Consider the following 16,090-nt stretch of genomic DNA (forward strand, 5'->3'; position numbering starts at 1 on the left):
TTCTGTTTCTTTATCTCTGTATCTCTGTTTAGTCAGAGACCTGACAGAGATTTTCTCAAATGCCAGGAGGCAAAAACAAAAAGAAAACACATTTCTTGTCTTTATAGATTGGCTCTGAACCAGGGCTGGTCTTTAAAACTAAGTCAGATTGCTTAAACTCTGTCTTAGCTTCACTTTCTGTTTGTGCAGTGCCCAAAGGTCAGTCAGAGGTGCAAGCTTAGGGTCCTCACAGGTCATTTCTGAGCCATGAAAATACATGTTGCACTCTAAATTCCCTGGTGTACATAGTTGCCTTTGAAAGCCCTTACTTGCCCAAGAATCTTCCTTCTCAGCATCCTCCTCCACAGGCTTTCACAATACATTTGTCCATTGCTTGTCCCATCTTCCATTTCTTGCTCCTGTTTGCTATGAATAACACACATCTTTAAATGCTTTCATTAGAAACCTCCTGAGACCTCATGCCAGATTGATGAAGGTGAAACAAAGGTCAGCCTCTGTGCTGCTTCCCCAGACATGTCAAAAAGCACAACCTCTGTGTTTTGAGAACAAGGTCTTGGAACCAGCAAGTAACCATAGGAAAGGGGGCCACCATTTTCATGATGACTGGCAAGCAAGGGAATGGAGGATAATAGGTAAGTAATAAAAAATGCCACTAGGGTTTCTTACTACAATTTAGTTACCTCTTTCTTTATTAAACACTTCCTTGATTTCTGTGTTTAATTTTCTGAACATATTTATACAGCTATTTTGATGTCTTTGCTGAGTGTGACATCTAGTTGGCTCTTACAGGCAATTCCTCTTGCTGGCTTTTTTCCCCTGGTGTGTGAGTTGTATTTTCTTTTCAATGTCTTACAATTTTTTTTTCCTGAAAACAAGACATTTTAGATAATACAATGTAGTAACTCTGGGCACTGGTCTCTTCCTTGTTCTGGGGTTTATTAGTTGTTCGTTTATTTGTCTAGTGATGAGCTGGATTATTTTAGTAAGCTCTATACCCTGCCCCTCCCCACCCTCCCACAGTATTATGTCTCTGATGTTCTTCTCGGGGGATGCAGCCTTAAGTTTGCTTGCAATCACCATGGACTGACTGACAGTGGTTTTAACAATGCTTTGTTTGACTGCTTTTTCCTTAACCCCAACCAGATGTTAAGCCCCGCTGTTTACTGACTGAATATTTATTGTTTTCAACAATGTACTGGGAAATAAATTGCTCCAGAGACTAATCAGATTTGGGCTTCTTTGAAAGGATGGTTCTTGAGATCAGTGGCTGAGATTTGTTCTGACCCCAGAAGGACCCCCTACTGCTCCCCTCCCGTTCTCAGCAAACTGCCTAGCCTATAGATCTGTCTATATTTCTAATGAATTTATTGTTCTTTTCCCATTGCCTTTGCCACAATCTCCTTTGTTCTTGAGAGTCCTGAGGCTTCTCTACACTCTGTTGAAAATGAAGTAAGTAACTTTGGGAAGAGATTAGGACTCATTTATTTTATGGCCTGCTTCTCCTTGCAGGCAAAAATCTCTGAGCCAGGACTGTGGTTGTATGATGGGGACAATGGTGCCATTCTCTCTGAGTGACATGCCTATATTAGGAGCTAACTGCTCAGTTGGGAAAGGAGGGGCCCAGATATTGGCTTGCCTGACCTGGAATGGAATGAGACAAAGTAAATAGTCATTCTGTTAGCACAGAGCCTTTTTTTTTGCACCTGTGGAATATCATTACATCACAGAGAGTGGACTTGGGGGCCACACTGCAGCCTAAAGTTTACTCCTGACTCTGTCACTCACTGACTTGACTTGGGTAAGTGTATTAGTTTTCCATGGATGAATAACAAATTTCCACAAACTTAGAGGCTTAAAACAATACACATATGTTGTCTCACAATTTCTATGGCTCATAAGTGGGCATAGCTTAGCTGGATCCTCTGCTCAAGATATTGGAAGGCTTCAATCAAGGTGTGGGCTGGATTGCACTCTAATCTGATGCTCAGGGTCTGCTTCCAGACTGGTATGGCTATCAGCACCCATCATGGCTGAGAGATTCTGTTGTTTGCATAAGAACAGGATGCTACCTGTTGTTCCTTTGTACATGGGTTTCCCAGAATGTCTGCTAACTTTATTAAGTCAGTAAGCAGAGTCTAAGAAGTCTGTTAACAAGATGGTATTTTGTATAATGTAATATAGTCATGAGAGTGATATCCCATCACATTTAATGAGTTAGAAACCAGTCACAGTTTGCCACACTAAAGGGGCAAGTGTAACACTAAGATGTGAAACACCAGGAGGCAGGGATCACAAGGACTACCTTAGAGTCTACTGCCACAGATAGTAACTCATTATCATTGAACCTTAGCTTATTCATCTAAGAAATGAGGATAGTAATAGTACCTAGTCTTAAGGTTGTTGTGAGAATTAATGTACACAAAGGTTATAATAATCATTCAGTAATAGATAAGTACTATTGTTATGTTATCATTACTGGATGTCCTCAGAGTCCAGGAAACATTAACTCTGACAACTTTTCATGATTTATTACTGATTTGCTTATGTTTCTCAGTAGGTCTTAATCAAATGGTCTGGGCATACTCCTTGACTGCTCTCTCAGCCTATTTACAACTTCAGCCCAGTGAATGTGCAGTTGAAGGAGTGGGTTGTTTATTGAATTATTCATGTCTATCCATGAATAAGAGGTCTGTCCAGAAGGCATCCAGCCATATAATATGAAAAATAGAGACATTTATTGAAAAATATTCAAGATACAAGAAATGTAGTCCATAGGACAATGATGCCTAAATTCCCTTCCAAGTAGGCACCTTGTGACCTCATACAGTTCACCCACCAGCTGTCCCGTCATATTTTCCTGACTCTCACTGATGGTCTGAAATCTCTTCCCTTTCAAAGGTGATTTCAGTTTTGGAAAAAGCCAGAAGTCTCAGGGCACCAAATCTGTGCTGTAGAGGAGCTGAGTCACCTGGGTGATTTGATGTTTTACCAAAAACTGCATGAGACATGATGGAGAAGCAGGTATATTGTCATGATGAAGGTGCCAATCACCAGTTGCCCATAGTTGTGGCATTCTGAATCATCCAAACAGTTTCTGTAGAGGAATGTTCAAGCTTAACACAAAGCTTAATGCAGAGTCATTGCTCTACTCGCTCATTTTTAATTATGAGGGTCACACAGTACACATGCTCACTCAGTGGTGTGTACTACCCCCAATGACTAGTATGGTGAAGCCATCATTGTTTGTGCATATGCATTCCAGTCCACTTGACTGTCAGGTTACATTGAGGTCACATAAACTGTTCTCATTATATAAACAATGGCTGGAGTTTTTCCAGACGGGACAGACCTTGTATATGAGTGTCTTAGTATGGTCAGCTGCTGTAACAAAAATACCACAGACTGGGTGGCTTATGAAAATCAGAAATTTATTTCTAACAATTTTGGTGGCTAGAAGAAGGGGTGCCAGCATGGTGGGACAAGGGCCATCCTCCTGGTTCATAGCTGGTGCCTTCTCACTGTGTGCTCATATGGCAGAAGGGGTGAGGGATCTCTCTGTAGCCTCTTTTATGAGGACACAAATCCCATTCATGAGGGTTCAACCATTATGAACTAAGTACCTCCCAATGGCCCCACCTTCTAATTCTACAACCTTTCAGGAGTAAGATTTCAACATGTGCGAATCAGGGAAAAACAAACATTCATACTATAGCAATGGGGAGATGAGAGATAGAAAGAGGAAACTTCTCTTCCTTTTTATTAGAGAGGGCACAGAAGTAGTATATTCCTGTATTAAAGAGCACATCAAGTCAGCTACAATACTTTATATTTACTAACATTCTCAGCTATGTAATCTAAAGCTAGGTCATCAACCAAACTGAACATATGTTTATGGCATTACCAAACCAACTTTAAAATGTGATATTTTTAAAAAAGATTTATTTATTTATTTTTAGAGAGGGAAGGGGGTAAGAAAGAGAGAGAGAGAGAATCATCAATGTGCGGTTGCTGGGGGTCATGGCCTGCAACCCAGGCATGTGCCCTGACTGGGAGTCGAACCTGGGACACTTTGGTTCGCAGCCTGAGCTCAGTCCACTGAGCTACTCCAGCCAGGGCCAAAATGTTATATTTTGATAAAAGAATTAAAGTAGTAATCATGGGGAAAATCTGAGTCTTGTTGGTCTTCTTCACTCAAATCAATGCATTTTGACACTGTTTTTGAGTTACATATGAAGGCAAATGTAGGAAACCATATTTTCTTCAGTAATTCTGAATATTAAAGACCCTGGTCTGATTTGAATATAGCTGAGAACCTAGAATTGAAAATGTCTCTGAGTTAGCACTCAGTCTGTTCTTGCTTTATACACTATTAGAGTAAACTTCTTGGTTTGTATCTTAGATTAAACAGAAGAAATTGAAGGCAGTGAGGAGAGGAACATCTAGGTAATTTCCTATGACAACATTCAGATATGACAGCTGAGAGCTTGAGAGTGGTAGCAAAACTATGAACAATGACAGAACAGCAGTTTGGGACCATTTATAACAGGGGTTAAATTGTATTACCAACCTCTATAGTATCATAGAACAGCAGAACAACAAAAGACAATTGTAACAACAAAGATAAATTGTAACCTTACAATTTATTGAATACTCAGTTTAATTACAGAAAAATATGCTGTATATTTTTTCTTTTAATTTTATTTTAAGTATTTTTATTGATTATACTATTACAGTTTTCCCAATTTCCCCCCCTTTATTACCCCTCCACCCTGCCCCCAACCCTCTAGCATTACCCCCCATTAGTTCATGTCCATGGGTTGTACATATAAGTTTTTTGAGTTCTCTGTTTCCTATACCATTTTTTATCTCTCCTTATCTAAAGGTAGAAATAACCTTTTTAACCTGTAAAAATCATTTATAAGTACATGCTTTAGATTTTATGGAAATTAAACTTATATACAGTATTTTGTATATTAATGAATTTGAGTACAGTTGTCCCCATATTCTCACTACCACTTTCCCCTGCTCCACCCACCCCTACCTCCTACCCTTAATCCTTTCCTCTTTGGCTTTGTCCATGGGTCCTTTATACATGTTCTTTGACAACTTTTCCCATTCTTTCCCCTGTTATCCTCTCCCCATCCCCCCAACCTTCTGGTTACTGTCAGTTTGTTCTTTGAACAGCAATTAAAAAATGCAAAAAAAAAGATAAAAGAAAAAAAGAGAAAAAACCTTATATTAAGAAGATTTCCACTAAGTTCTTATAAGCTTTAACTCTCAATTTCTGAAGAGTAAAGATTGCTTTGAAATAATGTCATAAAGGATTGGAATTTTATAAAATAAAATTTTTGTAAGTAACTTAAGTTTTCAATGAAAAAAATAAATTTGAGTTAATGTACATTAGAATAATATATCTCATTTGGTGAGATAGCAGAACCAAAGGATTATTACAGAAGAGAGAACAAAAAATAAACTTTAGGTTCCATCTCCAAAATGTGATAGAAGCCAACTGGAAATATGCCCACAGCTGTCTTCCCTTTAACTCCATGCCTTCTGCTCTGCTTCTTAAGATCCTATTCTTCCCCACATCTAATATCAAATCTATCACTAGAACAGCAGTACTGTTTTCAGCTGGCTTTTGCTCAGCAGCTCAGGAAAAATTCTGAGGGTAAAGCGTTGCCTCTTCCAGAACACACCATCACTCTCATTGGATCCTGAGCAACCAGGCCCCATGCACGTGAAGATCTGGCTTCTTTCCCTTCTCTGTTTCATAACTCAACCCTTTAAGTCACTCTCCAAATTAGCTAGGACTACAGTCAGAAGCTGCTTCTTCTTTAGGCCTTATTTTTAGCTATTAACAATGGATGAATTTATAAACTGTGCTTCTTTTATTTACATTGATGATGCCACTTTTCAGTATCTGGCATATGTCCTATATCTGATAGTAGGGTAAAATTTTGGAGTGACTTGATCTGCCTCTCAGACTCATCTGTGGATGGAGGTAAAGTGTTTTTTCATCAATATCTGGCTTGGGTCTCAATAATAGCACTGTTCTTGAAGTATTGATTTGGTCTTGGTTTTTCCCATAGTCCAATATCATGCTTATTCATTCTCATATTCTCTCTCTCTCTCTCTCTCTCTCTCCTCCCCCCTCCCCATTCTCTTTCTCTCTTTACTCCACAAAATACATATTGGGGCCTCTCTTTTCCTCACTTCTACATTTGGACAAGTTGACAAAGATTGGTTATACTCTCTTCAGATGGTCACAATGTCACAATTTTCCTCTGGCCCTTATTCCCACATGGGACCCAAAATGGATTAAATTTTTATTTCCTCTTTTGAAATTTATGCTTCTGAAGCATGAGGAGTTTAAACCAGGAAAAGATTTTAAAGCCAGTGAGATCCTGAGTGAGCAAAGAATTCAAACAGAGAAGGCCCCTTTCATGTTGGCTCTGGAAATTGTTGTGATCTTCCTGACATGAGAATGGGCCAGTAAGAACATGTGCATATAAAGGCACAGGATAAAGACCAATATCAGAATAAAGACCAATAAAGACCAATATCCTTCATTTTTGAAAACTTAAAGCTGGTAATTTGACATTTATAATTTATACCCTTCCTGCTTCCAAAAAAATTTAAGATATAATCAAACAGACAGGTAGGAGGAAGGGAGGGAAGAAATTCTGTATGGTGGTGTGCAACAGGCAAATTCAGCTGCAGCAATTTATTGGCACCTTTGGCTTGCAAAGACCTATGGTTTCTGGCCTGAGTACTTGTCCTAGTACTTTAACTTCCAGAAATCAGTTATAGTGGCCTTCAGCCTGAAAGGGTTATCTCAGTAATAGGTTTGCAAAATATCTGTATGAGAACAAGTTTTTCCCTTAGCCTAAGGCTCTCAAATTTGTATTGCTGCATGTGCTTTGTATTCTGTCCTTCTTTTTAGCACATTATTTTATCTCTCTAGTTATGGAAGTTGTATTACAGCAAGACTGTTCACCTAGAGCCAAACTATTACAAATACTGGTAAGTGAAATTATCCTCTTACACACTAGGGAATGAAAGCACAGTTGGGAGCATTAGTATTTGTTCATATGTCATGTTATTCTTTCACTCAACAGTATATCACCATGGTTCCTAAAATCAGGGACCGATAATTATATTAGTACCTGCTGCAGAAGATCATCTTTTTGAATGCTTCCCTAAGCTCTGGGCTTCGGAATGCATATATAAAAGGGTCAATGACTGCATTGCACATGATCAGCATGCCATTCACCTGGAAGAGGGACATGTAGCAGACACAGTAAGGGTTATTTGGGCAGAATGTCATTAAGAGGACATGAAGGATAAAGGGGGCCCAACAGAAAATGAAGACCCCTAGTAGGATGGTCAGTGTGACGGCCCCTTTCATGTTGGCTCTGGAAATTGTTGTGATCTTCCTGACATGAGAACGGGCCAGTAAGAACATGTGCATATAAAGGCACAGGATAAAGACCAATATCAGAGGGAACAACAATGTAAAGGTGATCACTGTGGGGATGTGATGGGAGAAGATTACCATGGTGATGCCACTGCATGTGCAACATATCCAGATGACCATCAGGACGACAATGGCACGTCGCATGGTTACAATGCTGTGGTACTGCAGAGCATGGAAGATTGTAACATAGCGGTCAGCAGCGATCACAGACAGGCTGAAAATGGAACCAAGTAGGGAAAGGATGAACAGAGAATCAAGGATGTCATCTGCTGTGGTTTCAAAATCTCCATGAGGCTTGAGATAACCCGTGTTTCTGAACATGATCAGGATATTTTCCAAAATCTTATACAGGCTGCCCAACATATCAGAAATGGCCAAACTGCAAATAAAAAAGTACATGGGAGCCTGGAGATTCTTATTTTTGATCACAGCCAGAAGGACGATCAGATTTTCCAGAAGCCCAATGATGGATATTGTAAAAAATATCTCTTCGGGCAAAACCACATGAGGACAGTCTGAATTATTTCTTGCTGTATCATTGATGTTTTCATATAGATTAATTAAGTGCTTCATTTTTCCTTTTGTGGTAAAGACAGTAATGTCACTTGGACTTGACAGAAAACTTGACTGATTATTCAGAAACTTTTTTTCTTTGTAGTATTTGTGAGAAATCTGAGGTATAAACCACACTGTCACCTAAGAAAGAATACATAGAGATTTCACTTGCAAAATAGACTACAAATAAAAGAAAGCCATGTTAACTTTAGGAAAGCTCTATTGCTTCAATGAAATATCATGGTGTAATAATGTAACTAAAACAGTTTACTGAACCTTCATCCTAACTTCTCTGTGAAAAATCTTTACTGGAATTTTGAGCCCAGAGATCAAAATAAAGATTATCCTTTGTCCTCTCCCTTTTCTCTCCCCTATTGTTCTTATGAACTCAATTTTATGTGAGATAGATTAGAATGAGAAAATAAGAAATTAAAGGCATGTGTAGAAACAGAAAAGCACACAATTACCTTTCCCTGACTTGTGGGTGGTGGCTGGGTTCAGTGGATTGATGAGATGTTTGGGTCCTTTCTTTTTCACTGTCTTTTTGAATCATTACCTGACCTCATAGCATATAGGATAATGGCAGAAGAATTATACCATTCCCAAATATGACTGTGCAATTATAATTTTTGTTTCATATGCAGAACTCATATGAGTGGTATTTATGGAGATTTCCAATGCTTTCAAGGTGTCTTTAAGTTTTAATTGAATTATGGCAGCAAAAAGGTCCAGTTTCCATCAAGCATAAAAGGCTGATTAGATCATAGTTGAATGACTTAGAGAATCTGCTTCTGGTGAGAACATGTGGAATTTTCACTCATTCAACTTTCAAATGGCTAGACATAGTTTTACGAAATGTCTCAGATTTGCTTTTGCCATTGTGGTGGTTTTAAGGCTATGGGCTATGACCACAGATTCTTTATACTCCTCCCCTCAGGTAATGGAACTTAGTTTCCTTCCACTGTGGGAAGCCTGCTGCCATGTTGTAAAGCGGCTCTTAGAAAGTGAATCTAGCTAGAAGTGTAGCTTTTGATCCAAAGTCCACAGGGCACTCATCACTGTCTTACACTAAAGTTTTTCCTTGAAAGGGACTAATTTCCTTACAGAAGACTGGGGTCAGAGGTTAAGTGTTAAGGTAGACATTTATGAGTTAGGTAGGTAGATGATTAGGAAAGGAGTGGAGTACAGGTATTAGCTGCTGACAGAGTTCTACCTAGGTTGACTAATTTATCTGGTTTACCCAGGAGTGAGAGTAAAGTATTCCAGGAACCTTCTCAGCCCTAGGCAAACTAGGATGATTAATTACCCTGGTTCTACATACTTAGGCCCTGTGAAGTCTGTATGCTACAGCATCCACTTATATGTCCACACATGCTGAAGAGAATGAAGCCTTTGATGATTAATTTCATATGTGAAGTTGACTGGGTTTCAGGTGCCTGATATTTGGTTGAACATTATTCTGGGTTTGTCTGTGAGGGTATTTATGGATGAGATTAACATTTGAATCAGTAGACTGAGTAAAGCAGGTTGCTCTCCCCAATGTAGGCAGGCCTCATCCAATCTGTTAAAGGCCTGAAAAGAACAAGAAACCTCCCTTGGGTTAGGGGGAACTCCTCCTGTCTGACTGCTGAGCTGGGGCATTGTTTTTTTCTGCCTCAGGACTCAAATGGAATCATCAGCCCTTTTTGGGTCTTGATCCTGCTGGCATCCTGACAGGGACCACACCATTGGCATTCCTGAGTCTCTAGCTTGCAGATTAGAAATCTTGGGACTTCTCAGCCTCCATAATCATGTGAACTGACTCTTTATAACAGATCCTGTATCTAAAGGTCTGTGTCCAGCATGTCCACCTATGGAGATCCTGTATGGACAGAATCTCCTGTCCTATACCTGAGTTCATTACATGTGATCAAAATTGGTATATATTTTCAATCATGAATGGATTTGATGGTAGAATTAATAAAGAAAAATGTTTACAGAGATTCAGGCACTTCCTAGGAAGAGGTGGTTTTGAAACCCAGCTTTAGTCAATATGCATTGCTGATCTGCTGCTGCTAGTATTGTAAATACATGAGAGGGCCCTACATTTGAGTAGAAATGTAATATAGTCCATGGACCACCTTCAACAGGCCATGAATCAGCCATTGTTACTGTGGATTCATGAATTGCTATCAACTTGGTGGGTGGGGACCACGGGTGGTATGTAACCCCACTCTTGGTTGAAGGGGGTGATGACACTGATAGGTATTTGTAAATGTACTGGCCATTATTCTAAACACTCCACATGCACTAACTCATTTAATTCTCACAATAAACCTGTGAGGTAAGTGCTGTTATTTCCTGGTTTGACAATTGCGGAAACCATCTGGAAAGATTAAGTAACTGCCAGATGCCATACTCTGGGCAGGTATGCACTGGAGCCACCTCTCAACTGCCATAATTCACCCCTCTCTCAATATATACAAGAAACCAGATAAATCATCCCCCATCCCAACCCAAATACCAACAAAAAGTGACATGTATTGTATCCTTATTAACTCAGTGCCCTTCTCAGAACCCAGGGGGGATATATCATAAGTTATATTAGTATGCCACTATTGTTTCTACTTAGGTATTGCTTGTAGAAGACATTAAGTGACAATTAGAAGAAACAAAACTTATTTCATTAACACTTCAAAATGACACTGTGTTACCTGATGTAAATGATCTGAATATTTCAGGTGACAATGCTCTTTAGCTTAGAGAGCTTAGATAATAATCCTTACTTGCCATGTGCCTGGTCTCACCAATTCAAAGTCCTCTGCTGCTTCTCTCCTATCTGCTTTTTGGTATCTGGATTTCTTGACTCCAAGCAGCACAGTTCTAAAGTACTTTCACCTCCTTCTCAGCTTAAAGTTTTCTGGGCAATAACTGTCCATCCTTCAAATCCATGTTCCTTTTCTCCATCCAGTATTCTATTGAAACCTGTCTCTGGACAAACTAAATGGGTCAGGACCCCAGCTTCTGTTAACTTCGTCTTTTCCACTATGACCATTTACACATTAACAGTCAAGTTCTATATTTCAGTGTAAAGAAATTACATTTGATTTGGGAGTACTATGTTTATAAGTTTATTTTAATTTGGCAGATCTGTAGACTTGTAGGGATACTCAACTATTGATAAGAAACTATTACAGCTTAATGCTCTTTTAGTATAAGAGGCAAATTTAAATTATTCATCATAGTGGGAGAATCTAATAGGTGCTTAAAACGTTTTATTTTCCACATGGCTGCAGCAGTATGCATTCCCACCAACAGTGTACTAGAGTTACCTTTTCTCCACAACCTCACCAGCACTTGTTGCTTATTTATTTGTTTATGATGGCTATTATGACCAGTGTGAATGGTATATCATTGTGGTTTTAATTTGCATCTCTCTGATGGCTAGTGATGCTGAGCATCCATTCATATGCCTCTGGGCCCTCTGTATGTCCTCTTTGGGGAAGTGTCTGTTCAGGTCCTTTGCCCATTTTTTAAAGACAACTGTAGTTGAACAACAATAAAAAAAGGTTTTAAATATTAAAAAAAGTTTTGGCTATTTCTTTTTATAAAGCAATGTGTTTGGTAAACATAAAAAGCAAAACAACATTAACTATTCAAAGAGTATTGAGTGGACAATTAAAATGAGCCAGTTTGTGCTTGTTATTACTTGACAAATATTGTTAGTCCACTTTCCATCCTCTATGGGGAAAAGATATTAAATGTGATATTCTGCCCTAAATTTATATTGGAACACTCACATTCCTTGCGATGGCAGTTTTCTTCATGAACACTTTTTAAAAACTTGTATTTAAAATGTCTTTTAGATCATTAGAGATATAGATTTCGGTGTGCACTAAATAGTGGCTTTTATATCACCCTGCCAGGGAGGATGGTTTAATAACCAGAAGTGATCTTCAGAATACTTTCAGACTCTTGAAATAATTGCTAAAATGTTGGCCAAATAAAGCATTATAGCAAGTGACACCAAGAATTACTACCCCACAATAAAGAATCAGTTTATATCTAAAGTGGCAGGTGGTTTTCTTTTTCCTTTCTTTTTGTTTTCCTTTTTTTTTTTTTTTTTTTTGCTTCCTGCTAACTCTGGCCTTATCCACATGAGTCAGGCATTTTCCTCTCTGGCCTTACTATGAGCAAAATGTTATTGCTTGATCAGCTATTTGTGCCCACCCCCTGAGAGATCTATACTCAGCCTGACTATTCAAGGTGAATTGGGGCTAATTCTTGGTTTACAGAGTGATCCTAACATTTTGGCCCTTCTTACATTGTTCTGCCTCTGGGGATTAATTCCTCGTCTGAAGACCAAGCTCATCCATTTTGACCTTCAGAAAGCATGATCTTAGAAGGCAGTAACTGTATGATGTAGATTCGTGAGGTAGAGATGAAACAGTGAGTGGTGGAGAAAATGAGGCAAGTCTTTCATAGATATACAATCTGTATCCAGAAATGACATTTGCTGACTCATTTGTACTGAAGATAAGTTTGGATGCAAGCAGGAAATTGGGGCAATGATAATCACATGAAGACTATAGGAACTCCTGGCCAAGATAGAGGTATAGGTAGATATGCTTTGCTTCCATTCACAACAAAAAGCAGGACAACAACAAATTTAAAAACAAAAAACAGCCACAACTGCCAGAAAATAAAACTGTATGGAAGTCCAGTAACCAAGGAATTAAAGAAGAAACATTCATCCATTACTGGTAGGAGGGGCCAAGATGGGCAGCTGGGGCTGAGAGGACACCCAGCAAGGCAGTGGCTAGCAGACCAGGTGGGCAAGGTGGTGTCTGGTTGACTGGGTGGTTCCACATGTGTATGTGGATGAACTGGGAGGAACACTGGGAAGCAACACAGACCATGCAACCCCAAGTTTCAGCATGGGAAAATAAAGCCTCAAAACCTCTGGCTGTAAAAATCTATGGGGGTAGCAGCAGTGGGAGAAACTCCCAGTCTCACAGGAGAGTCCATTGGAGGGACCCATGGTGTCATAGAATATACACTAATTCACCCACACAGGAATCAGCACCAGAAAAGCCCGATTCATTTGTGGGTAATGGGGAAAGTGACTGAAAGTAGGTCAAGAGCTGAGCAAGTGGCATTTTTCCCTCTCTGACCCCTCCCCCAATACCACAACCCAGAAAAGTAGGTTTCCCTACACTGGTGAATACCTAAGCCTCCACCCCTTACAATGTAAGAGGTGCACCAAGACAAAGAACTATGGCTGACATGAAAGAACATATCAAAACTCCAGAAAAAAGAACTAAGCAACAAGGAAACAGACAACCTATCATATGCAGAGTTCAAAACACTGGTAATCAGGATGCTCACATAAATGATTGTGTACAGATGCAACATGAAGGAAGTTTATACAAAGTGAAATAAAGAAAAATATACAGAGAACTGACAGTGAAGGGAAGGAAACCAGGACTCAAATCAATGATTTCAGGCAGAAGGAAGAAATAAACTTTCAATCAGAACAGAATGAAGGAACAAGAATTCCCCAAAATGAGGAAAGGCTTGGGAACCTCTGGGACAAATTTAAACATCCCAACATCTGAGTCATAGGGATGCCAGAAGGTAAAGAGGAAGAGCAAGAAATTGAAAACTTACTTGAGAAAAAATAATGAAGGGAAACTGCCCCAGTCTGGTGAAGGAAACAGACAAGAAAGTCCAGGAAGCTCAGAGAGTCCCAAAGGAGTTATACCCAAAGAGAATGCATCAAGACCCATCATAAGTAAATTACCCAAGATTAAAGATAAGTAGAGAATCTTAAAAAGAGCAAGAGAAAAAGGAAAGAGTGACCTACAAAGGAATTCCTATAAGACTATCAGCTAATTTCTCAAAAGAAAACTTCCAGGCAAGAAGGGGCTGGAAAGAAGTATTCCAAGTCACAAAAGGCAAGGAGCTATATCCAAGATTACTCTATATAGCAAAACTATCATTTAGATTGGGACGCAAATAAAGTGCTTCCCTGGTAAGGTAAAATTAAAGGAGTCCATCATTACCAAGCCCTTATTATGAAATGTTAAAGGGACTTAACTAAGAAAAAGAAGATCAAAAACTATGAACAGTAAAATGACAACAAACTCACAACTATCAATAACTAAACCTAAAAAGCAAAAACAAACTAAGCAAAAACTAGAAAAGGAACAGAATCACAGAAATGGAGATCACATGGAAGGTTATCCGTGGGAGGGGAAGGGAGAGAATGGGGGAAAAGGTACAGGGAAGAAGAAGCATAAATGGTAGGTACAAAATAGACCGGGGAAGATTAAGAATGGAATATGAAATGGAAAAAGAAAAAGAACTTATATGTATGACCCATTGACATGAACTAAGTGGGGAGGGTAATGCTGGTGGGAAGAGGGTGCAGGGCAGAGAGGAATAAATGGGAGAAAAAGTAGGACAAGTGTAACAGCATTATCAATAAAACATACTTAAAAATACCATAGGAAAAAGCAAACCCAACTTTTGTGTTTTTTTGGCTGGGTTTTGGGGAACATGAATCATCAGAGTTAATGGCATCATGGGGGCAAATGAATGTGGTGCCAGTTACTACTGGGTAGCTCAACATAGCAGATGGTCTTTGAAAAAGGAAAAGGATCATGGCAACTGTAAGGTGAGATTTTTATACTGATTATTGCCTTTGACCAGAAAATTTTCAAATACAGCGATCCCTCACCTATCGTGGGAGTTACATTCCAGAGACCCCCGCAATAGGTGAAAATTTGTGAAGTAGTGGCGTTATATTTATTTTATTATTTATATATATTTTAAGGCTTTATAAACCCTTCCCACACTCCTATAAACCTTTCCCACTCTCTTATTAACCTTTCCCACACTCTTATAAACACTTCATATGCTCTTAAACATTCTCTATACTCTTAAACCTATGTGATTTTAACAACATATAAAATTCTATATGGGTACTCATCAGTGAAGTAAACAGTCGTCCCTCACTATATCGTGGTTCACTTATTGTGGCTTCACTGTATCGTGGGTTCATGGGTTTACAGTGAAGCCGCAATAAGTGAACTGCGATATAGCGAGGGACGACTGTATAATTTTTATATGTTTGAAGGGCTTTAAGAGAAAGAAAACACTTTATTATTTGTTAAATTTCTACTATGTGCCAACCATTACTGTGCCACATGCTGTATACAGCACATTCTAGTTTAATCCTCTTTTCAACAATATCTTAGTTTGTATCTGAGAAATTGAGGTGGTGGCCAAGATACTAATCTGAAGTTTAATAGGCTTTGACTTTCAGATTTGGGATTTAAATCAAGGTCTGTTTGACTGTAAATATGAATATCAGTTATATATGTTAATGTTATAAGAAATCAGTTATAAATATATTATGAGAAATATAATATGTTTATATTCCTCATATAAATATAAATATTATGTTTATATTCCTATAAATATGTTATAAGAAATTAGTTAATCTAAGCACATCTATAAATATTAATTTTATGAGGAAATTTTATTGGCTTAAGTGGAAAATTAAAACAATTTTAAAACCTTAAGCCTGTATATCTGACCAATTCAAGATGGTTTTCTGAACTCTCTCTTCCAAATATTATTAGAGAAATTCAGAAAAGAGAAAGGCCCCAGAATCCCCTCTTTTGGTTGAGAAAGGACATAGATGCCATGGGAAGCCTTGATTAGAAAGGCTGCAGGCATCCTGGTGACAGTGGGCTGTGTTTTGGGGGCTCCCCTGAACCTTTCTGAAAATGTTAGCAGCACTGTACCAGCCTATTCTCTGTGCTGCTGAGGGTTTGTCATATTGTTTTTCTGGAGAATAGCTGGGCAGGAGAATAACATGGTTTCTTTTCCTAATGAGTGGATGAGTAAACTTTATTAGAGGGCTATCAGGCTTTTCCTAATGAGTGGATGAGTAAATTTTATTAGAGGGCTATCAGGCTTTTCCAAGTGATAGAGTTTTTTAACCTAGACTTTATAGACAGTGTCATGAGCAAGGGAGCAAACTCAAAATGAGCCACACATGTTTGCCTT

The 16,090-nt window shown here is 38.7% G+C and overlaps 1 protein-coding gene across 1 annotated transcript in view; it reads right to left on the bottom strand.

Moving 5' to 3' along the window:
* Window positions 1-6,673: 6,673 nt before the first annotated feature.
* Window positions 6,674-16,090, bottom strand: part of MC2R (melanocortin 2 receptor) — a 57,833-nt gene continuing 48,416 nt past the window's right edge. Inside the window, exon 3 of the mRNA XM_028525054.2 lies at window positions 6,674-8,173. Within this exon, the coding sequence (XP_028380855.1) occupies window positions 7,160-8,050 (891 nt within the window). The 5' untranslated portion in view covers window positions 8,051-8,173 and the 3' untranslated portion in view covers window positions 6,674-7,159. The remainder of the gene's footprint in view (window positions 8,174-16,090) is intronic.

This window comes from Phyllostomus discolor, chromosome 9 (assembly GCF_004126475.2).
Source record: "Phyllostomus discolor isolate MPI-MPIP mPhyDis1 chromosome 9, mPhyDis1.pri.v3, whole genome shotgun sequence".
In the NCBI taxonomy this organism is placed as follows: domain Eukaryota; kingdom Metazoa; phylum Chordata; class Mammalia; order Chiroptera; family Phyllostomidae; genus Phyllostomus; species Phyllostomus discolor.